This window comes from Dermochelys coriacea, chromosome 1, assembly GCF_009764565.3.
Source record: "Dermochelys coriacea isolate rDerCor1 chromosome 1, rDerCor1.pri.v4, whole genome shotgun sequence".
Lineage (NCBI taxonomy): Eukaryota > Metazoa > Chordata > Testudines > Dermochelyidae > Dermochelys > Dermochelys coriacea.
Genome location: NC_050068.2, coordinates 354,179,608 through 354,207,524, shown reverse-complemented (window position 1 = coordinate 354,207,524; position 27,917 = coordinate 354,179,608). Strand labels below are relative to the sequence as shown.

The window sequence follows — 27,917 nt, the reverse complement described above, 5'->3', positions numbered from 1 at the left end:
CCCAACGTAACTTAGAACTTCCTGAAGTTGTGTGTCTGTTGTAGTTGCTTTTTGGAGCTGGAGTAGTCTCTTTCCTGACACTGGTCTATACATGTCCACAGCATCCACATACGCCTTTACGTCATCTATGAGCTCACAGGTAGCTGTGTGTGATGCTGGGCTTCATGATGGAATGTCTGCTAGTTCCAGATTCTTCCCAGGAACATATTTAGTAATTGGATTAAATCGCATTAACCTTAGCAATAGACTCTGGCATCTCAGCCGTGCTTGATCCAGGTCTTTTCCATTGCTGAGAGTTACAAGTGGTTTGTGGTCTGCTGTCAGCGTAAATGAATCTAGTCCACACAGATATTTGTTAAAGTTGTAACATGCCCAAACACTTGGTAGGCACGCCTTGCCAATCTGTACATAACATTTTTCTGCTTCTGTGAGTGTGCAAGAGCAAAATGCATCTGGCTTCCACTCCAAGCCCTGTTGTTGCAACAATACACTATGTAGGCCGTAGTTGCTTATATCCTCACTGACCATTGTGGGTTTGTTCACATCATAGTACTTGAGAACTGGAGCTGTGGAGATCATTTGAAGGCAATTTCTTGATTTGCCCCCCATAGCCAAGAGGTATTGGATTTTAATAATACATTCAATGGTTTTGTCACTGTAGAAAGGTCCTGAAAGTATCAACCAAGGTCATATGGCATCCCCAGTATGCGTCTCAGTTCTGGTACATTAGCTGATGCATTCAATTCATGAATGGCTTTTACATTCTCAGGGCTAGGACAGATCCCATCTTTGTTTATTGTCTATCCCAAAAACTCAATTTGAGGTAGGCAGTGAAACACATTTTTCCTTGTTTTGCTTCAGTCCAGACTGACCAATTAGGCTTAGGGTGAGTGTTTTGTTGTGTTCTTCTATTGAAGATCCATATATCAGAATATCATCCATGAAACTACAATTCCATTTGTTTTCATTAACAGTTCTGCCATCGGTCTTTGGAAAATTAAAGGTGCACTGGTAATCTTTGAAAGCAAAATCTCTCAAAGGGTCTGATAAATGTAGTTTATTTCTTTGGACAAAGGAATCTGTTGGAATCTCGAGGCATCCAGCTTGCAGAATACTGTAGCTCCTTTCATTTTGGGAAGGAAGTCATCCAGTGCTGAGAGGATATATTGTTCTCTCAAGGCTCCTTCATTGAGGCTTTTAAGATCCATACATATCTGTATTTTTCCATTTTGCTTTATAAATGGTACCATTGGGGCACACCATGCTGTTGGCTCAGAGATTTTCTTGATTATGCCAATCCACTCCATTCTGTTTAACTCAGTTTCCACTTTAAGGGGGTAGGAATCCTGCAAGGTGTATGTACACTATATGGTTCAGCATTGTTTCTTAAAGTGATTTGTATTGGATCTCCTTTCAAAGTCCAATATGATCCAATATTCCATCAATTTCTTCCACATTTCTCACTAGGCCCATCATGGCTGCCACGCTGCACTGGGAAGGCTGATGGTCAGTGGTCCTTTAATCACATACACCCTGAATGCATAGCTATTGTCTTTGAAAGTTGTTTCTATGGTGAATTGGCCCAAGTTCAGAATATCTCCAGGGCTAGTCAGCGCTGTGTCAGGTGACTTAAGCTCTGGGAGAGGCTGAAGGTGACCGTAAGTCCCTTCTGAGATGACTGTGACATCAGCTCCTGAGTCAATTTTAAAGTCAATAGTCTTGCCATGAATATTCATTTTTACTCTCCAGACAGACTCTGTGTCCTCAGAAGTGACGAATCCAAGAAAGAATGGTGCTTGATTGTCTGTAGTATGAGTCAACTCCCTGACTTCCTTAGTGCAGGATATTTCCTGCATTTATTACGCCACGTGCTTCTGGCTGGATATGGATCAGCTCTTGGGATATAATGTTTTCCACACCTTAGGCATGTAGACTGGAATTTGTCCCTCTTAGCCTAGGAATTCTCTCTCCTTGCCACAGAGATTTTATGATAATGACTTTTAACCTTTGCTCTCTTGATAGCTATGACTAGGATTAAATCTCTCTTCAGCTGTAGCTGCTGTGAAAGGTTTTATCTGTTATCCCCATAACCAACCTATTCTTGATATTTTCATATTTTGCATTCCCCAAAATTATAGTTTTCAGCCAATGTATGCAGAGGTCTTGTAAAACATTCTACTTTTTCCTCTGGTTCTTGAATTCTCTGGTGAAAACTTGCTCTTTCATAAAACACATTTCTCTGAGGTATAAAGTATGCTTCAAACGTAGCCAGAACCCTTTAACAGTCATCCTTGTGACTGTCTTCAGTAAAGCCAAAGGATTTAAAGATATGTTCTGTTTGTTTCCCCAGAGCATAAATTAAAGAAGATAACTTGTGTATCCCCAGTTTCCTTGTGAAGCTTAGCAGCAAAGCGAAATCTTGCAAAATCATGTTTCTAGTCTGTCCATTCTGAAGGTTTGCAAAGCTGAAGTTCTCCAGGTCATTGAAGAGGGGCATGTGGATTCTTTGTTGCTTTGGTACTTCTATTTTTGTTTGTAGTTTACTCCTGACACCATGTCATGTCCCTGTGCTAGATATGGACTGGTCACAGAGCTTACTTATACACCCCAGCTCTGTTCAGCATAAGAGCCTTTAATGCTCTGCCAGGTATGGTTGAGAGGTTTCAGAGTAGCAGCCGTGTTAGTCTGTATTCGAAAAGGAGTACTTGTGGCACCTTAGAGACTAACAAATTTATTAGAGCATAAGCTTTTGTGAGCTACAGCTCACTTCATCGGATGCATTTGGTGGAAAAAACAGAGGAGAGATTTATATACACACACAGAGAACATGAAACAATGGGTTTATCATACACACTGTAAGGAGAGTGATCACTTAAGATAAGCCATCACCAGCAGCAGTGGGGGGAAAGGAGGAAAACCTTTCATGGTGACAAGCAAGGTAGGCTAATTCCAGCAGTTAACAAGAATATCAGAGGAATAGTGGGGGGTGGGGTGGGGGGAGAAATTCCATGGGGAAATAGTTTTACTTTGTGTAATGACTCATCCATTCCCAGTCTCTATTCAAGCCTAAGTTAATTGTATCCAGTTTGCAAATTAATTCCAATTCAGCAGTCTCTCGTTGGAGTCTGTTTTTGAAGCTTTTTGTTGAAGGATAGCCACTCTTAGGTCTGTAATCGAGTGACCAGAGAGATTGAAGTGTTCTCCAACTGGTTTTTGAATGTTATAATTCTTGACGTCTGATTTGTGTCCATTCATTCTTTTACGTAGAGACTGTCCAGTTTGGCCAATGTACATGGCAGAGGGGCATTGCTGGTACATGATGGCATATATCACATTGGTAGATGCGCAGGTGAACGAGCCTCTGATAGTGTTGCTGATGTGATTAGGTCCTATGATGGTATTCCCTGAATAGATATGTGGACAGAGTTGGCAACGGGCTTTGTTGCAAGGATAGGTTCCTGGGTTAGTGGTTTTGTTGTGTGGTGTGTGGTTGCTGGTGAGTATTTGCTTCAGATTGGGGGGCTGTCTGTAAGCAAGGACTGGCCTGTCTCCCAAGATCTGTGAGAGTGATGGGTCGTCCTTCAGGATAGGTTGTAGATCCTTGATGATGCATTGGAGAGGTTTTAGTTGGGGGCTGAAGGTGATGGCTAGTGGTGTTCTGTTATTTTCTTTGTTGGGCCTGTCCTGTAGTAGGTGACTTCTGGGTACTCTTCTGGCTCTGTCAATCTGTTTCTTCACTTCAGCAGGTGGATATTGTAGTTGTAGGAATGCATGATAGAGATCTTGTAGGTGTTTGTCTCTGTCTGAGGGGTTGGAGCAAATGCGGTTATATCGTAGAGCTTGGCTGTAGACAATGGATCGAGTGGTATGATCTGGATGAAAGCTAGAGGCATGTAGGTAGGAATAGCGGTCAGTAGGTTTCCGATATAGGGTGGTGTTTATGTGACCATCGCTTATTAGCACCGTAGTGTCCAGGAAGTGGATCTCTTGTGTGGACTGGTCCAGGCTGAGGTTGATGGTGGGATGGAAATTGTTGAAATCATGGTGGATATGGTTGAGGTTCATTTAAATAAAGTGTTTTATGCATAGTGCCACCTAGTGGCTGAACAGTATAATACAGTTTAGCATTCCATTACAAGAACCGCCCCAGTTCTACCAATGGGGTGTTAACTCTGAAACTACTTTCCTGCTGCTGACCATGGCAATAGAGTGATCAGTGAATGTGCTTACCTCACTTCCCAAAACTTCTCCTGCTCCTCCCTGGTTCCAATCCCCACTTCCCTCATAACTGGCTGCACCTAGGGGGACCAGATGTCCCGATTTTATAGGGACAGTCCCGATTTTGGGGTCTTTTTCTTATATAGGCTTCTATTACCCCCCAGCCCCATCCTCATTTTTCACACTTGCTATCTAGTCACCCTAACTGCACCAGCTTCCCAACTTACTTCTTCAGCGCTGCCCTGCATTGTCAGTGCAAAAATATACCACATGTAGAAAATGGAATATGTAGGGAAAGTGTAAATAATGTAATAGTGCACAAGAGGAAGGGGGCACCATGCTGAATGGACTGTTCATTTTCACATCCAAATCTCCAGAGCTTCATTACATGAAGTTGCTGCACTGAGGCTGCAGAGTTCAGATCTGCCTCCCTGGGGAGCACCCGAGCCTTGGGCACATGATGTGGCCCCTGGCTGTGAAGTGCGCTGATGGGTCTGAAGAGGCAAAGCCATAGGCCTAGTCTGTGTTTCATTTGCAAAGAGTGAAGCTGGATGTAGATTATGTTGAACAATTGGATTTATTAAACCGTGTGGCTGAGTTGCTTCCAGCCTAACTCCTCACATTCCCTGTTCCACTGGTGTCCTGTTAATAACAATCCCTCCAGGGAAAATGGGCCCTCTGACTCAGGTTCCACTGATCATGATACGGTCTGCACTGCAGCATTTTCCAGTCTGTAATGTTGTGTAACAACTGTTGGGTTGGACTGAGTCTGAGGGTTTTGTAGTGATTTGCCCTGATCCTCTATTTCTTCCCAGCATCCACCAGCTGAGGAGCAAGGTGTCTGAGGAACATGAAGTCATCAAGAAGAAGGAGCTGGAGACTGGGCCAAAGGCCTCTTATGGCTACGGGGGCAAATTTGGAACAGAGCAGGACCGAATGGATAAGGTAAAAGCTGCTGTGGCTTGTCTGTGCTCTGCAGAGAGTTTCCTGTCCCAGCAGTGGAGGGATGGGTCTGTCTGAGTGACTGTTCCCCATCAGGGAAAGAGCAAGAGCAGAGATTTACAGATGTTAGAAATGAAATAGGTCTGTGCAGTCCCACCCATCTCCCTCCCCATGGACCAGAGCAGGATTATTCCTAATGAACTGTTAGTAGAGCTTTGTCCGGTCTAACTTTAAATGTCCCACATGATGGGGGCCCCTACCTTTCTCCTAATGGGATGATTCCCAGCCAAATCCATCTCCCTGACAGGGAATATTTCCTGATTAATTATCATAAACATCCCGTTTCTTAAATCTGTCCCATTCCTCCTAGTTACATGCCCTTCAGGGTCCCAGAATTGAACACACTGATGCAGGTGGGCTCACAACACAGCGGCATAGAGAGAATTCATTCATAGATCCAGAGAGTTTAAGGACAGAAATAACCATCTAGTCTGACCTGTATATCACAGGCCATTAAATTTTACCATTACCTCTGTATTGAGCCCCATAATTTGTGTTTGGCTAAAGCATCTCTTCAAGAAAGTGTTCGGTTTTGATTTGAAAACATCAAGAGATGGAGAAACCCTTGGTAGTTTATTCCAGTGGTTAATCTCGCTCACTATTAATTTATGCTTTATTTCTCATTTGCACTTGTCTGGCTTCAGCTTCCAGTCACTTGTTCTTGTTCTTCTTCATTTCTCTGCTAGGTTAAAAATCCCTTTAGCACCTGGGGTTTTCTCCCTGTGAAGGTACTTATACACTGTTATCAAGTCTTGATCTTTTGGATAAGCCAGAAAGATTGGGCTCTTTAATCATAGAATCATAGAATATCAGGGTTGGAAGGGACCTCAGGAGGTCATCTAGTCCAACCCCCTGCTCAAAGCAGGACCAATCCCCAACTAAATCATCCCAGCCAGGGCTTTATCAAGCCTGACCTTAAAAACCTCAAAGGAAGGAGATTCCACCACCTCCCTAGGTCATGCATTCCAGTGCTTCACCACCCTCCTAATGAAAAAGTTTGTCCTAATATCCAACCTAAATCTCCCTCACTCCAATTTGAGACCATTACGCCTTGTTCTGTCATCTGGCACCACTGAGAACAGTCTAGATCCATCCTCTTTGGAACCCCCTTTCAGGTAGTTGAAAGAAGCTATCAAATCCCCCCCCCCCCCGCCCTTCTTTAAGGTTCTGAGTGTACCTACCATGTTCTCTCCTGCGCTTGAATAATTTTTGTAGCTCTTTTTCTGTACCTCCAATCAGTTTCCTCACCGTTGGGAAATTAGCCCTTTTGAAGCACCAAGTGTATGTACTGCTGGGTGGGACTGTCCTCTTTTTGCCCATATTGCATGTAATCAGGTCATGGGCACTATGTGGGAATGGCTCTGGGGATACTGCCCTAGAGCTCAGCCAAGTGTTTCTCAGAGCAGGGCCTGGGCTCAAGCAGGATGCGTTAGTCAGTGGGACTAAATGGCAGTGCAGTATGTTCTGTTTGTGCCTCTGCCCATGTGTCTGTCCTGACTACTAGACCAGAATTAAGTTGTGACTGACTCTGTCAGTGTGTCTGTCCTCTCTGTTGGATAGGAACAGTGGTGGTGCCTGACACTATTCTTTTTGGTTTCCTAGAGTGCACTGGGCCACGAGTACGTAGCTGATGTTGAGAAGCATTCCTCTCAGACAGATGCAGCTAAAGGCTTTGGGGGGAAATATGGAGTTCAGAGGGACCGAGCCGACAAGGTAGGTGGCTGCAGTGGTACAGGTTAGAGCCCTGCAGCAGGTCAGGAATCCCACAGGTCCCACAGGACCCACTGCCATAATCGCAGGAGTGGGTAAAATGTACTTTGTTGCAGGCAGGATTGGGTGGGCAAAAAAACCAAATTGCGGCAATTTGCTGGAAAACACTAAATCTCTCGTCAGTTTGTCATAAATAGAATTTCAGCAATGGAAAGGAAGTTTTTCTTTTTTTAAAAAAAATAAAGGTTTCAATAATTAAATTTAACTGAGGGATAGAAAGAGATTTGATGTCTATTATAATAGGAGTTAAAGTATTTTATATGGTTTAAGCAAGATTTGTTTTATTCTTTTGGTGGTAAAAATTGTGTTTGAATTGTGTGTGTGTGTGTATAACCTTTTTTTATTTGGGAATATTTCTCTCTTGCTGGATTTGCAGGATCTAAGGTTTTTGCAGGTGGGAGTGGGATAAAAGTGGAAGAAACAATGCAGGAGTGAGTGGGAGTGGGGATTGTGGGGCAGAATGGGAGAGGGATTAAAAGAATAGTCCAGCGCAGGGTGCTGGTACAGGGCACAGTGAGAACACACAGCAGTAAATTGCCGCAGCAATAAATTGAAGGTCTCAGACTTTGTTTTCAAGGCACGCAATGGTCTGGGCCCAGGATTGCTGCATGCTTTGTGTACCTTGGAACCGCCACTGACAACTCACTCCTCTGACTCAATGCAATTGCCTTCTCTTCTGAAGGGTGCAAGGAACCGGGCTCTGCTGAGCACCCTGCCTCATCTCACTGGGGAGCCCTGCTCGCGTATCGGGTGTCAAACTGACACGTTTCACTAAATCCACACAGTGGTTTCCAAACTGATATTTATGGCTATCTGCAATTTTTTTCAATTATGCAAACTAGCTAATTCATTTGCATAAACTGTCAGCCATGGAGCTACACAAAACTTGGCAGCTCTGTACCTAGCATGTGTCATGTTGCCCCCGTCTGGCTGGATACCTGATTTGTGCAGCGTGTGTAACTGACATCACAGAATGGGGCAGCCCCAGTCTCTAAGCTCAGCCACTGACCTTTGGCGGGGGGCAGGGGAGCAGTGGCTGTGGTGTGGGAGCAGCTGATGAGAGGGGAACACATCCGATGAATGCATCCGATGAAATGAGCTGTAGCTCACGAAAGCTTATGCTCAAATAAATTTATTAGTCTCTAAGATGCCACAAGTACTCCTTTTCTTTTTGTGAATACAGACTAACATGGCTGCTAATCTGAAAACTGTCATCTTGGCATCTCAGCGGAGGCTGAGCAAGGAGAAGGGCTCTGTGATGTGAAGCCCCCACCCCCACCCCAGGGCAGAGGTGGTGACTTCCCAGGCAGTGCTGTGTGAGGCTTCTCTGTGCACAGGGAGCCCTGGTGCCACCCTGACCAGCGGGCAGCCCATTGTGACCAGCCAGGGAGAGCTAGAGTCCCCTGGTTATGTCTCAGTCAGCGCTGCTGCCCCTGCCGGGGCTTCTACTGGTGTCATGGCTGTTGGGTGCATGAGGAGACCCAACAGCTTTACAAAGTGGTGTGGCAGTGGGCGTGGGGGGTGGGGATGAAGGGGTCTTCTTGTGGAGTGCCTCAGGGCGAGGGTGCCATCCTGGAGCAGCCACGAACAGACAGGCGGAGACAGCTGTGAGTGACGCAGACAAACCAGAGGTCAAGGCAGGGGCTGGTGGCACAAGGAGGGACAAGAATGGATGGGGGGGCACAGAGTGGGCATGGCTTGATGGAGACGGCAGAGCAAGAAGCCTACGTTTGTTGAGGTGGGCTGGCTTGAAGCCTGTGACCCCGAGGTGGAAGGGTCTCTGGTCACAAAGGCAGCTGCCCAGCTGGGAAAGCGGAGGGTGAAGGGGCCAGTCTCTGGCTCTGACTGGTAACCCCGTTCCAAGGAACCAGCTGATGCTCTTCTCCTTCCTTCTCCAGTCAGCGCTTGGGTTTGAGTACAAGGGCGAGGTGGAGAAGCATTCATCCCAGAAAGGTAAGTTCAGTGGTAGTGTTCACCTCCCATGACTCTCCCACCACCCCATCTGCTGTTGCTCCCCTTGCCACGTCCTGACTCACCCCATCCTCCCTACCACTCCTTCCCTCCCCTTCCTGCTGCCTCTCCCTTCCCCATTCTCCCTCACCACCTCCCCTCCCAGCCCACCCTCTGCCACAGCGCTCCCCTGTCCTCCGCCACCCCCTCACTCCTTCCCCCACCACATCCCCTCTGCTTCTCCTTTCCCAGTTCTCCCTCACCACCTCCCCTCCCACCTCACCTTCTGCCACAGCACTCCCCTATACTCTGCCACCCCCTCACTCCCTCCCCCACCACAACCCATTCACTCCTCCTCCCTCCCCCCGCCGCTCCTGGACCCCATCCTCCCTCCTCTTCCACTTCCTCCTAGCCTCATCCCTTCACCCCCACCACTGCCCTCTCTCTCTTCTTGCATTTCTCCTGCCCCTCCCTGTGTCCACCTACCCTCTGCAGTGGATTGGAGGGCAGCAATTATCTCTGCTTGTGTGCTCTTTCCCAGATTATGCCAAGGGGTTCGGTGGCCGCTATGGGGTGGAGAAGGACAAGCTGGACAAAGCAGCCGTGGGGTTCGACTACAAGAGTCAGACAGAGAAGCACGAGTCGCAGAAAGGTCAGGCCTGTGGTGGCCATTGTTTTTGAGTGCCCAGCATGTGTCTGGTCTTTCCCACACAAAGTGAAACATGGGCAGGAAGGGGCCAGAAGTACTTGAGGAGCACTTCCCACAGCAGTGTAACTCTGAGAAGCCCAGCACATTTCTGGGGAGCCCCACGCTGAGCCAAGCCAGGACCCGCCACTTCCAGCAGGCACCGTGGCAGAATTGGCCCTGTGGAGGGGTTTGGCTGCCTCACAGGCCAGGTTAGCGCAGCCGGCAGCTAATGGGGGGAGTGGGTAAGCAGGCAAGTGAGGCTGGCCTCATTGCGGAGCGGAGGGATGGGAGGTGGCACTGAGTGATGTGGAGGGAGCGAGTTCCCTCTCTGTCAGCGAGGAAGGGCTGGAGCGGTGGTGGATAGCAGGCTGTCTCTGTGTCCCATGGCTCTGGGATTCTGGACTAGAGCCCCTGTGTGGGGAGCTCAGGACTGAATGAAGATGGAGACCAAATTCCCTCTTGCCCCAGGGACCTGACAGGGAGGCAGGTCAATGAGGGAACAGCATGTGTGTGCGGTGTGAATGCCTCTCTCATCCCACAAAAGGCCGGGTGGTGGGGGGGTGTCTCTCTGGAGCAGGGTTAGGCTTAGGGTGACCAGATAGCAAGTGTGAAAAATCAGGATGGGGTTGATGGTAATAGGTGCCTATGTAAGACAAAGCCACAAATATCAGGACTGTTCCTATAAAATCAGGACACCTGGTCACCCTAGCTGGGCTGTTGATGAGGAAACAGTGTCTGAAGGGGCAGTCCAGCCTTCAATACACCAGCCTACTCCCTACATATACCCAGGTGAGGGGCGCGGTGAGCTGGAGACGGCTTTTATTTTGTCCACTTTAACAAGGCAATGAGGAAAAAATCAGTTAGATTGGCCCACTTGAGCCCTGCTCCACCCTCCCATAAGCCCCCTGTGAGCTTCTCCGTCCCCACCCCTGCCAGCATCCCATTAGCCTTACCTCAGCCCCCCACCAGCCACTGACCCAGGGACTGAATCTGCCTTCATTAGAATTATGTGAGCCTGAATTAATGGCCCGTCTATGTTTGTCTCTCTATTACTGTTCTCCCTGTGCTTTGGCTTCCCCTGTGACTGCAGACTATGCTGTGGGCTTTGGTGGGAAGTTTGGGGTGCAGAAGGACCGTCAGGACAAATGTGCCCTCGGCTGGGAGCACCAGGAAGAGTTGAAGCGTCATGAGTCCCAGACAGGTGTGTGCTGCTGCCAGCTGGGAGTTGGGGGGGGCATATTCATTTGGGCCAAGCTATGGTGCATTTGGCCCAGCTAAATCTCAGGGGCTCACCGGACTGCACTGTGATACAGATGTGGGAACGCTGAATATTGAAACACAAAAAGCAGGGCATTGTGGGGGTTCAGACTCCTGGAGCAGTGGGGGTCAGGGAATAGGGCACGGGCAAGGCAGCAGCCAAACAAGGGCTGGGAGGTGAGGTACCTGGATCAATGTGTGTTGGACAGAGCATGGGAAGTGCTCACCTACAGCAATGAGGAGTGGAGGTGGGGGGTGGCCAATGGGAGGTCATCTAGCTCAGTAAGGGGTGGGCTATTGGGAGGGTACCCTGATCAGTGGGGGATGGGCTAGATGGAGAGCACCTGGATTAATGCCACATTGCATAGATGTAGAATTCATTCTTGAGGAATCTATTCTGAAGAACAACCCCCAAGCCCTGGGGCTTGGACATCTCCCCAGTGGCCAACTGCTACCTTCCCCAGGATGGCTGCTATTGCTGATGTGCTGCTGGCCAGTCAGTAGGTCTGTGGCAGCAAATAACCTTCGTGGTGAGCACTGAGCATTGGTCCCCCTAGCAACAAAGATGCCATTGGAGCACGTGCTGCCATTGTGACGATTGTTCACAAACAAATGCAGACCCTGCAATAACACCCTTTAATTTTATACTTGGCATTTTAAATTTGTGCTACATTGAATGGGCATAAAGGGTCCATGGTCTGTTTTGGTTCCTGATTGGAGAAATGTGTTACAGTCAGGATTCCAGAGCAGATACTTGGCTATGAATCTGAAATTGGCTGTGCAGAGCTATTCTGAGGTGTTGACTAAAATTCCCAGTGTCCGGCACATTCCTGTGGCACGCAGGGAACAGACACTGGGTGGGGCACAATCAGGCAGTGATTCCAGGGACTCTTTGTGGAGGCTTTTTCCAGTGTTTTCACAGCTCCAATCAAAGCATCTCCCAGGCCTCTGGCTAAGATGAAATGACTAGGGTTCTGAAGCCCTTGCTGTTACGGGTTTCATCACAGAAATCCCCTTGGGACAGCCACCTGATGTGCCAAGATTACTTCTGCCCCTGCTTTCCCTGCCAGCTTGAGACTCGGGCACCCTGTCTTGCTGAGCCAGACATGCCAGTCTGCTCCAACACAGACCCAGGGTCTGAACCATGTGCCCCAAAGCTGCAGACTTAGCTGAAATCAACTTAAGAAGTGTTCCTGCCTTTAACACTTAGATGCTTAACTCCCAGTGGGGTCCAAACCCTAAATAAATCCGTTTTACTCTGTATAAAGCTTAAAGAGGATAAACTCATAAATTGTTCACCCTCTATAACACTGACATAGAGATATGCACAGCTGTTTGCCCCCCGGCCCCAGGTATTAAACCCATACTCTAGGTTAATTAATAAGTAAAAAGTGATTTTATTAACTACAGAAAGTAGGATTTAAGTGGTTCCAAGTAGTAACAGACAGAACAAAGTGAATTACCAAGCAAAATAAAATAAAACACACAAGTCTAAGTCTAGTACAGTAATAAAACTGAATACAGATAAAATCTCACCCTCAGAGATGTAGCAATAAGTTTCTTTCACAGACTGGATGCCTTCCTAGTCTGGACACAATCCCTTCCCCTGGTACAGCCCTTGTTCCAGCTCAAGTGATAGCTAAGGGATTTCTCATGATGGCCGCCTCCCTTGTTCTGTTTCACCCACTTATATATCCTTTGCATAAGGTGGGAATCCTTTGTCCCTCTGGTCTCCCACCCCTCAGTGGAAAAGCACCAGGTTAAAGATGGATTCCAGTTCAGGTGACATGATCACGTGTCACTGTAAGACTTCATTACTCACTTGCCAGCACACAGGTATATAGGAAGACTTACAGTAAAACAGAGCCATCTACAGTCAATTGTCCTGGTTAATGGGAGCCATTAAGATTCCAAACCACCATTAATGGCCCACACTTTGCATAACTACAATCGGACCTCAGAGTTATATTTCATATTTCTAGTTTCAGATACAAGAGTGATACATTTATACAAATAGGATGATCACACTCAGTAGATTATAAGCTTTGTAATGATACCTTACAAGAGACATTTTGCATGAAGCATATTCCAGTTACATTACATTCACACTCATTAGCATATTTTTATAAAATCATATAGAGTGTCTCAGGGCACCAGATGGGGAGTCAGGAGGATGTTTCCCCCTGCTGGAGTATGGAGCTCTGCCCATTGGGTGCTGGGTGCACAATGTGGGTTTGCTGTGTAACAGGGATTTCATGCCTTCTCCAGGAGCATCCAGCTTTGGTGCCTTACTGAGTGGGCTAGTTCTGAAGTACAAATAGATTTGTTGGGCTGCTCTGGCAGTTCTTGTTTGTTCATGGGTTGCTGGAATGGGACAAAATCCTCCCTGATCTGTTTGGGCCCAATCCTTCCCCAGCTCTATGGGGCATCTCCCAGTGAAGTTTATGGGAGCTTCCCCTGATAGCTGAGGGCAAACTGAACCCTTTGTGTGTTGTAGACTATGCCAAGGGCTTTGGAGGTCGGTACGGTGTGCAGGAGGACAGAGTGGATAAGGTAAGCCTGCTGCGCTCAGCATAGTTCGCAGTTATGCCCCCAGAACCCCCAAACCTTGCTCCTCCACAAAGGGGAGTGGCACCTGCTGCGCCTCTTCTCATGCAGCCTTTCCCCCATGCAGTTATTTAGCTCTGGTGGCAGAAGGGTAGGGCCTGGTGTGGTGAAGCATGGGGGGGGGAGAGATGGAAAGTGGGGAACCATGTGGTATTTCCATTTTAAGTCCTTTCTGAATTGCTCTCCTTTTGGGCTGAATTCTCCCATTTCACTGCACGAGTTTGAGCAGGTCCAGGTCAGTGATTTGTGAGTGAGCAGCAGATGCCCTTCCCATGACAAAAAGGTTTTTCTGAACCGCTCTGCAGTGAATGGGGCTACAGTAGGAATCTGGTGGGGAAGGGCCATTCCCCTCGTAAGTTCTTCATTCTGAAGGACCTCACTCACTGTGGTCCCAAAACTGCTTTGCACGCAGATTTGGTGTCATTTCCCTTCTGTCTCTCTCTCACACTTTTTTATTGTTAATTATTTACATCAGAAATAAAGAATCGCAAGCCTGGGGTTACAAAATGTCATTTCTATTAACAAGAAGGATTCCTGCACCATTTTCCGTCTTCTTCATCAGTGTTTGTGTGGCCCTTGAGCTGGTCGTCTTGGTGCAGTGCAGCCCACATTTGGGCCATAGCAGGGTCTGAGTTATGAGAATGGTCTTAGTGTGTTCTACTGCCCATTGGATTGGGTCTGGCTGAGTTACAAGCCTTTTGGGATCCTGCGCTGTGCAGTCACGGTTGGTTGGGTTGGGTATTTTCTGAGGTCAGAAGGTGCAATGGTAAGGGAAGCTGTATTGAGCATGCACATGCTGAGAAATGAGCTTCAAGGTCAATAACAGTGGTGAGCATGCCCTAAGGCCATGGCTCTGCAGGAAATTACCTTTATAGCTACCTGCCTCATCTCCAGTCAGAGGTGAAAGTAAGCGGGTCCGGTGCGGTACGGCGTACCGGCAAGAGCCAGTATGCCGTGCCGGATCGGACCGGCTTCCCCAGGCTCCCTGCAGCGGCAGGAGCTGCAGGCCCTTTAAAGCGTTGCCTGAGCCCCGCTGCCGGGGTAGCGGCAGCAGGGCTCCGGTGGCGCTTTAAAGGGCCCAGGGCTCCGGCCACTGCAGGGAGCCCCGGGCCCTTTAAAGCACCCCCAGGGCTCCCTGCAGCGGCCGGAGCCCCCGGGCCCTTTAAAGCACCACCTGAGCCCCACTGCCAGAGCCCCAGGGTAGCGGCAGCAGGGCTCCGGTGGTGATTTAAAAGGCAGACAGCTTCACTGCGGTAGCAGTAGCTGGAGCCTGGCACCCTTTAAATCGCCCCTGAGCGCCAGGGCTCCCAGCTGCCTCTGCAGCTGGTAGCTCTGGGGGTGATTTAAAGGCCCCAGGGCTCCAGCTGTGGCTGGGAGCCTCCGGGCCTTTAAATCTTGATTTAAAGGGCCTGGGCATTTAAAGACCCTGCCTCTTCCGGTTGAGGCCACGCCTCTTCCAGTCGAGGCAACACCCCTCTGCTCAAGACTCCAGAGTACCGGTAAATTCTTTGTTACTTTCACCCATCTCCAGTACTGCACAGTGGACAGATGTGCTGCTGGCACAAAAGGAAATGGAATGTTAGGGTCCTATAGGTGCAGCGTATGCAGGGAAAAGTGTTGATTTTGGTATGATTTTACCCACAAGGATAAGCAATCGAGATTCTATTCTATACAGGTTCTCATATTGCACTCAAACTGCAGTATTTGAGTACCTTCCCGTCATTCATTGATGGATGTGACTAAGAGTTGTCATGTGTGGTTTGTTCTTTCTCTCTCCCTCTCCCGCGGGGGAGAATTTTGTGTGCAGTGGAGTGTTTTGTTTTGGTATGGTTTTCATTGTTTCGGGGGTATTTTATGTGCATTTTGCTCTGTGCATGTTAGAGAAGGCAGATTTCAGAAGTGTGCCTGGCATTTGGAGCAGAGCAATGGTGGTGAGATTTGGGGTGGTCCTTAGTTCCTTTGTTGGACAGTCTGGGACTGGCCGCTGAGAAAGCACGGACTCCTACAGAAATGGCCTTGCACGTGGTGTAGCCAGCTCTGCTGTGCGGAGTAGGGGATTTGTTGACCATGGTCTACATCCCTGGAGCTTAGGCTCTTTTAGATATGCTGGGACTAGGCCTCTGAGCACCCTGAAGATAAGAATTGAGACCTTGAACTTGATGTGATATTCTACAGCTAGCCAGTGTCAGGAGTGGAGAGCAGGTTGGATGCTCTCATGGTAGCCTATGTTGCTGCGGAGACACATGGCAGCAATCTGTGCCAGCTGGAGTTTCCTAAATGCTGATGGCTTCATACCCAGGTATATTGCACTACTGTAGTCCAGAAAAGAGTTGACAAGATGTATATAATCCAGGCCACCAGGATGGGATGAAGTCTCCTAGCCAACTAGAAATGGTTTGTTTTGTGAGAGCTCAGTGTCAGTGAGGAATCAAAGAGCCTCCTAAGCTATGCATGTCGACATTAAATTGGACTGGACCGAGAACTGATCCTTGCGGGACTCCACAGTTGAGGAGTCTGGTGGCAGAGGTGCAGTTTCCCATCACCACTCATTGGATGAGTCCCTCCAGGAAGCGACCATTTTAGCGCATTTCCATGGAAGTGAGTCACCTCTCTTAGGTGAGACTGCAGGATCAGACTGGAAATAAGGTGCACACTTTTAACCGTGAGGGCAATAAACCAGTGGAACAATTTACAAAGGTCATGGTGGATTCTCCATCACTGACAACTTTTAAATCAAGATTGGATGTTTGTCTAAAACCCATGCTGTAGGAATTATTTCAGGGCAGGTCTCTGGCCTGTGTTCTGCAGGAGGTCAGTTTAGATGATCACAATGGTCCCTTCTGGCTTTGGAATCTAGGCAATATGAATCCATGACTCTCGTGGTAGACAGTACTAAATGCTGCAGTGAGGTCCAGGAGGATGAGAATGGATGACTGACTGACCTCTGTTCATTGATATCAGGAGAGTGCTATCCATGCCACTAAAATGGTTTCAGCCCCATGTCCGGGCCTTAATCCAAATGATGCCAGGTCTAGGATATTAACATCAATTAGATGATCTTGAATTAGGTATTCACCTACCCTGTGTATGAGTTTACTCAGGAGTGGGAGGTTAGAACCAATGTGTCCAGGGTTGGATTTTTCAGTGTCACTTGCCCTATTGTGAATTTGAAGGGAGAAGAGATGATTCCTTCCCTGAATGAGGTGCTAGCCATATTGGTCAGGAGTGGCACCAGTCCATTACTCTCTTTAACAGGCCAGGACTAGGATTCTCTGGTCATGCCTCCTGTTTGGCGTCCAGGACATCTTGTAGAGTGAATGTACTGACCTTGGAGAATGCAGGCAATCATTGATGTGGGGGGCTGTTTGAGAATCTTCCCAAATGTGTGGGAATGTACAGATCACTTTGTGTCAATGACCTGTCCTCCTCATTAGCCACCACTCCACTACTGCTTGTCTCATCTGCAAACTTTACCAGCAATGGCTTGTTAAAAATTTTCTTCCAGATCAGTTGATGAAACCCCTAACTAGCACTGATCATTGTGTCATGCGGACAGACCCCAGTCTATCAGCAGGCAGGATTTAACCTGAGATCTTTGGAGTTTAGTGTATGAGCCTCTATTGCATGAGCTAAAAGCTATGTAGCTCTTAGCTAAGGTGGTAAGCAGACTAAATCTCTAGATGACCTAGGTGCCACCGGTGGGGGACTGAGGCAGGCATGGGTTACAGTTGTAGGACATAAGAACGGCCATACTGGGTCAGACCAAAGGTTCATCTAGACTAGTATCCTGTCTTCCGACAGTGGCCAATGCCAGGGGCCCCAGAGGGAATGAACAGAACAAGTAATCATCAAGTCATCCATCCCCTGTCACACATTCCCAGCTTCTAGCAACACCATCCCTGCCCATCCTGGCTAATAGCCATTGATGGACTATCCCCCATGAACTCATCTAGTTCTTTTTTGAACCCTGTTATAGTCTTGGCCTTCACAACGTCCTCTGGCAAGGAGTTCCACAGGCTGACCGTGTGTTGTGTGAAAAAAATACTTCCTTTTGTTTGTTTTAAATCTGCTGCCTATTAATTTCATTTGGTGACCCCTATTTCTTGTGTTATGAGAAGGAGTAAATAACACTTCCTTATTTACTTTCTCCACACCATCATGATTTTATAGACCTCAGTCATATCTCCCCTTAGTCATCTCTTTTCAAAGATGAAAAGTCCCTGTCTTATTCATCTCTCCTCATACGGAAGCCTTTCCATACCCCTAATCATTTTTGTTGCCCTTTTCTGAACCTTTTCCAATTCCAATATATCTTTTTGAGATGGGGCGACCACACCTGCACGCAGTATTCAAGATGTGGGCATACCATGGATTTACATAGAGGCAATATATTTTCTGTCTTATTATCAGTCCCTTGCTTAATGATTCCCAACATTCTGTTCGCTTTATGACTGCTGCTGCATATTTAGGGGATGTTTTCAGAGAACTATCCACAATGACTCCAAGATCTCTTTCTTGAGTGGTAACAGCTAATTTAGACCCTATCATTTTATATGTATAATTGGGATTATGTTTTACCACGTGCACTACTTTGCATTTATCAACTTTGAATTTCATCTGCCATTTTGTTGCCCAGTCACCCAGTTTTGTGAAATCCTTTTGTAGCTCTTCGCAGTCTGCCTGGGACTTAACTATCTTGAGTAGTTTTTTATCATCTGCAAATTTTGTTTACCCCTTTTTCCAGATCATTCATGAATATGTTGAATAGGACTGGGCCCAGAACAGACTCCTGGGGACACCACTATTTACCTCTCTCCATTCTGAAAACTGATCATTTATTCCTACCCTTTGTTTCCTATCTTTTAACCAGTTACCGATCCATGAAAGAACGTTTCCTCTTATCCCATAAGAAATATCCCTATTCATTGACGATTCCCCATTTACAATTGTTAGGAGTGCTATCAGTTAACCAGTTTTTAATCCATTTGATAGATGTCGTATTGATTTTTATACAATGCTATTTTTTAAGCAGAATACTGTGCAGAGCTAAATCTAATGCCTTACAGGAGTCTATTACATCAATACACTTACCTTTATCAAGCAGGCAAGTACTCTCTTGAAAGCATATCAATTTCAGACCATGGCACAGGACATTTAAGAAGGAAGAGGGCAGTACACCTGTGACTTGTCAGCTGATCCCCAACCAAGCTTAAAGGAAGACGTCTGGGCCATATAAATGGACAGAACGGCCTGAGAGTTTGTGAGGCAGAGGCTTAGGTGAAAGCTGCTGGAGTTCAGTCTGGCAAGGGCAGTTGAGAGCTGCCAGGGACCAGGGGACTGGAGGAGACCCCCAAGGAAACTGTAGCTGATGCCTGGGGGAAGGCTGAAGCAGGAGAGCAGCAAGAGGGGTTTGCCAGCTGACCTTCCCAAGTCAGAGAGCCTGGGCCAGAGGGCTGGAGAGGGCTGAAGACCACAGAGCAGCAGAGGGTGTAGACTGCTGATTTCTAAGCCAGCAAGCTGAAACTAAGGGACGGAGAGGGCTGAAGGCAAGGGAGCTGCAGAAGGGCTGATGTCTCCATGCTGGAGAGCTGAAGCCAGGGGAACAGTGCATGGGCTTGCCTTCTGGGAAGAGAGGATTTGCACTCTAGCTGGAATTGCTGGGCAGTTTACCTGGCAGAAGGAAGGAGAGGACTGAAGAAGACCCCAGGTTTGGTGGAAGATGCCACATGGGTATGTGGAGTGTTGAAAGTTAGATGTTAAGGTCTATGTGCATAGAATTTGGGGGGGGGGTTGTTATGGTCTATTTTCCACTATGTTTTTGTAATAAACTGGTGCCAAGGAGGAGGAGAACTGAGGCAAGAAAGCTTGCATGGCATTACCGAGGATTTTGAAAGAGGGAAACTGAGGCACCCATGCTGGTCTGCCATAGCCTGCTGCTGGAGGGTGCTTCAGATGCTACCCTGTGACAACCAGGTTGGTTTGACAAGACCTATTTTCTACAAAACCATGTTGAATAGCATTAATTGTATTTCTACCCGTTATTTCCCTATTTTCTGCTTCCCATGTCAGCATTCCATTATTGTGGCCAGGTTGCGAAGTGCAAAGAATTAGCAACAGAAATTAACAATATTAATAGTCAGTGGAAGAGCTAAGACTCTCCTCCTGGCTCCCAAGCCCCCCAGGTGTTATCCTTACCTGTAGAGTGGGGAAACCAAGGCACAGAGTGTCTCGCCCAGCGTCACACAGCAGGCCAGTGGCAGAACTGGGAATAAAACCCAGATCGGTGTCCAGCTGGGCTGTTGCCCTGGGGACTCTGGCTCTGCTGCATCTCTTCCCTGGCATGCTGGATGTGCCATTCTCTTCCCTTTTCAGAGTGCCGCTGGCTTTAATGAGATGGAAGCTCCAACTTCCTCATATGAGAAGACCAAACCAGTGGAGGCAGGTAAGACACTCGGAAAAAAACAGAGTGCCTAGTTCCGGCCTTGCAGCTGGAAAGAGCCTGTATTCCATGGCTGTCCTCTACAGCCTCCGCAGCCAGAGACTCCGCACCGGGCATGTGGCTGGGGGCTGTGCGGCTTTGGCCTACAGGCTGGAGGGGGGAGATGATGGGGTCAGTGGGTTTGGCCTGGGGGGAGGGAGGGGGACCCCATGGGTTTGCCCTGTGGAGACAGGGGAGGCCGGTTGGGTGGCGTGTCCCAGCAAGCTGACCCAGGCTGCCTGTTCCTGAGAAGCCATTTCTCTGTGCAGCCTCCAGTGGAGCCAGAAGCCTGAAGTCACGATTCGAGAGCATGGCCAAGTCAGCTGACGAAGAGAATAGGAAGCGGGTGGAGGAGGAACGAATGAGGCGCCAGGCCCGGGAGCAGCGGGAGCGCCAGGCAGCACAGCAGCAGCAGGTGAGGGGCCCAGTGCCCAGCCACAGCAAGTGCTGCCCTGTCCCCCCTGGTGGGGCCAGGATCTGGGATAGCTGTGCGCTGAAGGGAGCCCAGCAGCATTGTCCCCCTCTCCCAGGGTGGGCAGGGACTTGCCTGAGCCCCCTCGGCAAATTAGTGTTGGAGCCAGGCATCCTGATTTCCAGGCCAGTGCCCGATCTGCCTGCCTCAGGGCAGACACACACCAAGGTGACCACCCATCCCAAATTGGGCGGGACAGGCCTGAAATGTACAATTCAAATCCCGGGCCTGGGCTGAATGTCTCCCGTACAGCATTTGTCCTGGATTCCCTGCAGCGCCTCTCCACAACTGCTTGAGGCTTGGGGACAGTGCCAGCCTCTTCCCGGCTGGAGGTGCTGAGGTGGGCCAAGAGAAGTTGTGGAATCCCTGTTGTTAAAAACAGGTTGGACAAATACTTGTCAGGGATAGTCTAGGGTTTACTTGGTGCTGACTCAGCGCAGGACCCTTGAGGTCCCTTCCAGTCCTACATTTCTATGATAAGAATCTCCACTACGTGACCAGATACCCCTTTCCCTCCACAGGGGCCTCTGTGGTGTGCATGGGGGACTGGTCTCAGCCTTTCCCCACACTGTGGCCCTTTCTGGCACATGCATGAGGGGGGCCTTCCTGAAGGAGAAGCATTCCTGCTCAGAGGTGCTGGAACAATTTGTATAGTAGGGGTGCTGAGAGCCATTGAACCCAGCTGTAAATCCTGTATATAATGGAAACCACTTCAAGCCAGGGGAGGCAGCAGCACCCCTAGTTCCTGCACCTATGCTCCTGCTCTGTGGACCCTTCCTGAGGCTGATTCCTGCAGGTCTCACACAAGCAATGGGTCCATTGCCATTCGGTCCCTTAGTCTCCTGAGCAGGGTTTATGGGAAATGGGATAGGCTCCAGTGGGAGGAGAATGAGGCTTGAGTGTAAACTGCCCCATCAGGAGTAGGAAAGGGAGTCACTCTGGATCCCGTGCAAAAAGACTGAATGGTGATGATGATCTCTCTCCTGAAAGGGAACCCAGGAGAGTGAAGAGATGAGCCGTAACAAGCCAGGTCCCACACCAACTCTGGTACCCAGGAGGGTTTGCAAAGAACCAGCAATGCTGCCTAATCCACAGGGACAGCAGGTACAGGGGGCAGCACTGGTTGAGGGCCTCAGCTGCCAGGGAAGGACAGCGTGTAGGTCAGAATCAGGGGGGCAGGGAGAGGGCTGTTACTATGAAGGGAGGGCAGTGTGGGGAGGGGGTCATGGCTACTGGGCACTTTACGTTTCCCACCTTCTGCAGACCAAATCTGGAACTGGACTCAGGGGAGGGGTGAGCAGCAGCTGAGTGGGCAAAGGCCTGAAGCACAGCTGAGGGGCAAAAGAGATTTCATAGGGCAGCACGGGAGACCTGGAACACTGGGGGAATGGTTCCAGTTCTAAGTGGCTCTGGATACTACCAGATGTTGATAATACTGGACTGTGCCTACATCTCTGTAACAGGACAGGGAGCTGCTGCGGCAGTGTTATATAAAGTGCATGCTAAGTCTTTCTGCACCTCAGCTTAATGCTCTGCTAAAGCACAAGCCAGAGCTGACTTTTCAGGACTCTTCAGGAAGCATGCACAGAGTCAGTTCAACCTCAGGACAAGTGTGTGTAAAATCCTGGCAAGTAGGTGTTAATAGCTTCCAGCAGCTTCAAAGAGAGAGAGCCATACCGCTCTTTATGGCCACAGAACACATTGAGTATTTGGAATGCTATGAATAACTTTTAACCAAAAGCAGTTAGGCCAAACTGGTGTGCCTCATACAGACCTCTCACTTTGTTGCTGTTATATACACTTAAATATAAGGTTCCAACATAATATCTACACTTCTATACTTCAAAACACACACACGCACGCCTCCGATCTTCTCTCAGAGGTGATTTCTCAGTCTTTATGCTATAGCTGTAATATGTAGTGTGTCACCTGCACTCTTCAGAGCTTGACACACGCACACACTTGGTGAGACAGATCTCTATTGCTGATTGGGTTTGATCTCTGCCCATATTGAATGTAATCAGGTCATGTTTCCTGTTACCATTTAAATGTGCTATGGTATCGCTTATATAGCAGCTGGAAAAGACACACAATCCTGACAGCACTTGCCCCAAATTACCTTGCTGTAGCCGGGAAGTGTGTATGTTGTTTTTTATCAGCATTTGGTTTAAACTGGCTCAGATATTTTTAAACCACAGGGTTTCAGCTGGTTTGTGGTTTCCAGCGGCTCCCTTCCCTTGGGATTAGCTTACAAACAGCAATTTTGCCAATGGTGAGATTGGCACCTGCCAGATAAACCTCAAGTCCTGTGGCTCTGCACAGTTCTTGGGCAGCTGCTTAAATCTCTTATTGGGATGTTTCCTTAAAAGCCCTTCCGGTGATGGGCACCATCGGTATGCAGGTAGCACGTAGCACCCCTGTCAGGGATCAGACCCCTTAATACTGAGCAATGCACAGACTTACGCAGGTTGAGTCCCTACCCCACAGTTTATACTTGACATGGGTTAGTTTCCCATTCTTCCCTCACTGCACAGCAAGAGGCAGACACACAGGATCAGGAACAGCCCCCTGCACTGCCACCGCGGCCCTCAGACCTGGGCGAAGGCTCCAGCAAGCTGCATGAGGAGTCACATGGGGAGGAGGCCATCTATGCCGACAGCGTGGATCTGCAAGGGGATTATGAGGAGCTGCCAGAGCCCTCGGATTATAACGATGGTGCTGACGTGGACAGAGACTATGAGGAGCTGCTGGAGCCCTCCAGGGAGCTGGAGGCCATCTGCAATGAGGGTGTCGATACGAGTGAGGACTATGAGGAGATCCCCCCAGAGAGTGCATCCAGCAGCATCAGGAACATTCTCTGCTCTGGTGAGTGACAGGGAATGAGCTCCTGGGGCATGTCTCTAGGGATGTAGGTGTCTGTCTGCATTTCAGAGCCAGGCCAGGCAGGCACTGTGGTGCCATAAAAATGCCAGAGAGGAACTCAGCACCATGTTGCTCTGCAGTGATTGTCCTCCCCAGACACCGTGGGGAGCCTTGCTAGGGGCAGCCTGCTTTGCTCCTCCAGTTGGGAGAAATGGTGATGGGGTGGGGGGAAAGCAAAGCACTGCCCTGCTCTAAGTTCTGAGACTAGCTCAATTAGTCCTGGGCCAGCAATAAACTCACCTGCTCAAGAGGGGCCAGGATGGGCTTGCCCAAGGATGGGACAATGTAGTGTGCTCTGGTGCAATTCAGCGGATGGTGCTGTGTTTTGCAGGGAGTGATTTCCAGCCATGCCCCAAAGTCTCTGCTGATTTGGTTCATTTCCAGCTGCAGTTCAAAGAACTGATGTTGACCTACAAATGTCTAAGTGATTTAGAGCCTGCGCCCTGCTGGTGTGAGGCCTTCAGAGTTGATACCGGCTGGTTTTAAAGGGAGCGGCTTCCAGCAGGACATTCTGAGTGAGAGGAGCTGAGTGGCACACGCTCCCTTGTGACTCACAGGGCACTCTGTCTAGTCTGGGGCTGAGGTTTTCATACCTGCTAGGAGTGTGCAGCCAAATCCCCTTGTCAGCTTTTAACCCAGTGTCCCAGGGCCCGAGAAGGGATGATGGGGTGTGGGGTGGTTCTGTTTAGTTGCAGATGGCAAAAGATCAATTTGATACAGTGGAAGATCATTTTAACAAACCAAAATAACTAGCACCTTCCTGCCCACCTTGTTGGTACCCAGCACCTGCAGGAGACAGTGCCCGGTGCTGGCCCTGCACCTGCACAGAAAGAAACAACTGAGAAGAGCCCTGCATTCTGCCAGCCCATGGAGCAGGTTCTGGGCACTGGGAGAGGCACCGGAGTGGAGCACGTAGACACTTGCTGTGGGAGGTGGTGAACGAAGCTGCATCTCAGAGCTGCACCCTGACTGCTCTGCCTGGGCCAGGGAGCCCAAGTGAAAGCGAGTCTGGCTACAGCTCTTTGGCCCTGCCGGGCTGCGTCCTAACCTGCCCTTGGCCAAGCACCTGGACCCTCTCTCCTTGGCAGCAGCTAGGACTCTCCCCCTGAGCGAGTACCACACAGCGCATGGCCCAGGGCAAGACCACTACCAGTGGCTAGCTTAGCTGACTTCACGCCTAACGTGCTGGCTTTTGCGCATTGCATTGTAAGGCACTTCTCTCTCCACTCAGTGAGAGCTGGGTGCCTGACTACCTTGTGGTAAGTGTCAGCCAGTGCGTCCATCTTGTGCCCTGGCTAAGGACCGAGAGGTGCAGTGAGTGCTCTGTCTGGTCTGGCCCTTTTCCGCAGATACAACAGCCACTCTGAGAAGGGATGAGGCCTTTTCCCAGTGGTGGGGCCTGAGGCTCAGAAGGGGAAGGGAGATCACCCCTGTAAACCTGGCAGGGTCTGTGCATGGTTTGCCTCCTCCTGAGCTGCCCCCGGTGTTTTCCTGCAGGCATATCTGAGAATGTGTACGAGGCAGATGGTGCTGGGATTTCTGCTGTGGCTCTGTACGATTACCAAGGAGGTGAGTCTTTCTGTTTGGCCTGGGCAGTAGAGGAAAGGAGGTGATCTGCCTGCATGGGAAGATGTGGGAGGGGTCATCCTGGATGACAGGTAGGGGAAGGAGAAGGGCTGAAGGTTCTGCCTGAATAACGATGCAATATTAACCTCATGCTTCAAGGCCTAAGCCAGTCTCTAGCTATGAGGGTATGTCACTCTTAAGGTCGCCAACCGTCAAATCACACAAACCCAAATACTCTTGCCCGGCCCTGAGGCCCTGCCCCTGCCCCTGCCCCTGCCCCTGCCCCTTCTCTGAGGCCTTGCCCCACTCACTCCATCCCTCCTCCCTCCATCGCTCACTCTCCACCACCCTCACTCACCTTCACGGGGCTGGGGCAGGAGGTTGGGGTGTGGGCTCTGGGCTAGGGCCGAGGGGTTTGGAGTGTGGGAAGAGGCTCCGGGCTGAGCCTGGGGCGGGGCATAGGGTGCAGGAGGGGATGCAGGGTGCAAGTTTTGGGAGGGAGTTTGGGTGCAGGAGTGGGCTCTGGGCTGGGGCAGGGGGTTGGGGTACAGGAAGGGATGAGGGATGCAGGCTTCAGCCGGGCTGCGCTTACCTTGGGTGGCTCCCAATTGGCGGTGCAGTGGGGCTAAGACAGGCTCCATGCCTGCCCTGGCCCTGCGCCGCTCCCGGAAGCAGCCGGCACGTCCCTGCAGCCCCTGGGGTGGGGGGGTCAGGGAGCTTCATGGGCTGCCCCTGCCCTGAGCACCGACTCCACAGCTCCTATTGGCCGGGAACTGCAGCCAATGGGAGGTGCGGGTGCAGAGCCTGCCTTAGCCCTGCTGCACTGCTGACTGGGAGCTGCCTGAAGTAAGCAGGACCAGGGTGTTCTGCATGCTGCCCCCTCCATGCGCCACTCCCAGAAGCGGCAAGCACATCCCTGCACCGCCCCCGCCTGCAGGCATCACCCCCGCAGCTCCCATTGGCTGCAGTTCCTGGTAGAGTTGGCATTCGGGGAGTGGGAAGCACGCAGAGCTCCCTGCCCCACCGCAGGGATGTGCTTACTGCTTCTGGGAGTGGCGCAGAGCCAGGGTAGGCAGGGACCCTGCCTTACCCCCACTGCGCTGCCGGACTTTTAGCAGCCTAAAGTCTCCTGGTTTGGCTTCAGTAGCCTCCAGGAGATTGAGCCTGATTCCGGGAGACTCCCGGCGAAACCGGGAGGGTTGACGACCCTAGTCACACTGCAATCAAAGACGCGCGGCACTGAATCTCAGAGCGCGGGGTCAGTTGACTCAGTTTAGCAGGGCTCAAGCAGTGGGCCTAAATATTGCAGTGTAGACATTTGGGCTGGGGCTGGAGACTGGGCTCTGAGACCCACCCCCTTTGCTCAAGGCCGAACCTATAAACTGCAATTTTTAGCCCACCAGCCCGAGCCCTGTGAGCCCGAGTCAGCTGACTTGGGCCAGCCATTGCTTTGCTGCAGGTCTTTGATTGCAGTGTAGATGTACCGTTAGAGACCAGAATGAGACCTAATCTGGGGGCAAAATACCCCTGTCCTGCTTCTGCCCTGTTCTTGTGCATTCCTCTGAGGCATTTGGTACCAGCCACTGACAGATCCTGGTTCCAGACTAGATGGGCTGTGGGTCTGATCCAGTCGGTCAATTCCTATGGTCCTATGCTGGGATGGAACACTGAGGAAGGGGAGGTGGGGGGAACCACTGGTGTGGGTTGTAAGTGGAGAGGAGGGGAGGTCTGCCAGGATGTGGTGGTGGCCTCTGCTGTACTCCCCATGGGGTAATTTTTGCCCCCTGTCCTCCCCAAGGTGTCTTTGCCCCAGGAGTGAATTGCATTGTGCCTCATTTTCTGCTTTCATTTTTGCAGAAGGTGACGATGAAATTTCCTTTGACCCCAATGACACCATCACTCACATCGAGATAGTGGATGAGGGCTGGTGGCGGGGGCACTGCCATGGCAGAGTTGGCCTCTTTCCAGCTAATTATGTGAAGCTACTTCAGTGAGACCTGCCATTGCCCGAACCCCTCTGTGCTGCTGCCTCCTACTGCTTCAGCGCTTTATATGTAGCCAGGGACAGGTTACAGGGAGCAGCTCTGCCAGCATGCCAGCTTGAGAGAGAAATTAACAAGAAATGACAAATGGGATCCTGGGGGGCAGCCTGGCCCATGTGGGAATGGGGTGGGGGGGTGAGTAAAGAATTGTGCATGGGGTCTTTTCCTTCTTGGAGGTGCTGGTTCCAATCCAGCCCCAGGGTGGGGGCACTGGCTGCCTCAGGGGAGTGGGGAATGCGATATGGGGCCTTTCCTCTAGGTTCTCATTTAAGATCAACCCCTGACTAGTAATCAGCAAAGTCTTCTGCATGTACTGGCCTCTCTTACCTGTGTGGGGGACTTAGCTCAGTTCTGGGTGCACCTGTATCTGTGTAACAGAAACTGTCCCATGGATGGCAGCCGTCCCAAAGGCCAAGAGCAGACTATGCCATGAGGAACAAAGTCCTTGTAACACTCTGAGGAGTTCAGCTCAGGCCAGGGTAAGGCACAATGGCAAATAGGAGGAGGAGGCTTGAGCTTTTGCTGCCTGGGGGTAAACAGGACTTCAGCCTCCAGGGCAGGGAACTGGGAACCTTTCGCCTGCCCTAATCTTACCAAGTTCTCCTGTGTTGAAAGTGTGACTTTGGCTGTAATATGCTGCTCCATAGAGGCAGACAATAAAGGAGAATCTTGCTAAGGCCTTAGACTTCCTGCCTTTTGTTCCTCTGTCCGGTGAAACCATTGCTGGGTACCATGTCCCAGTTCTGGGATCAAGCCTTTGAAAAGACTATTGGAAACATTAGAGAGGGATCAGAGAAGCACGAGCCGAGGTCTAGGAAACAGGCTGTAGAGTGAGGCGCTAAAGGAAGGTTTAGATTCATAGATTCATAGATACTAAGGTCAGAAGGGACCATTCTGATCATCTAGTCTGACCTCCTGCACAGTGCAGGCCACAGAATCTCACCC

General features: G+C 49.7%; 1 protein-coding gene across 2 annotated transcripts in view; it reads left to right on the top strand.

Annotated features, from left to right (window-relative positions):
• Positions 1 to 27,648, top strand: part of HCLS1 (hematopoietic cell-specific Lyn substrate 1) — a 52,654-nt gene extending 25,006 nt beyond the window's left edge. For both annotated transcript variants that reach the window (XM_038386915.2, XM_043500468.1), the window contains exons 4-15: positions 5,034 to 5,163; positions 6,823 to 6,933; positions 8,889 to 8,943; positions 9,482 to 9,592; positions 10,719 to 10,829; positions 13,383 to 13,438; positions 19,865 to 19,934; positions 20,240 to 20,385; positions 21,433 to 21,546; positions 22,977 to 23,307; positions 24,862 to 24,933; positions 26,788 to 27,648. In XM_038386915.2, coding sequence (XP_038242843.1) covers positions 5,034 to 5,163; positions 6,823 to 6,933; positions 8,889 to 8,943; positions 9,482 to 9,592; positions 10,719 to 10,829; positions 13,383 to 13,438; positions 19,865 to 19,934; positions 20,240 to 20,385; positions 21,433 to 21,546; positions 22,977 to 23,307; positions 24,862 to 24,933; positions 26,788 to 26,924 — 1,444 coding nt within the window. In that variant the 3' untranslated portion in view covers positions 26,925 to 27,648. The remainder of the gene's footprint in view (positions 1 to 5,033; positions 5,164 to 6,822; positions 6,934 to 8,888; positions 8,944 to 9,481; positions 9,593 to 10,718; positions 10,830 to 13,382; positions 13,439 to 19,864; positions 19,935 to 20,239; positions 20,386 to 21,432; positions 21,547 to 22,976; positions 23,308 to 24,861; positions 24,934 to 26,787) is intronic.
• The last annotated feature ends 269 nt before the right edge of the window (positions 27,649 to 27,917 follow it).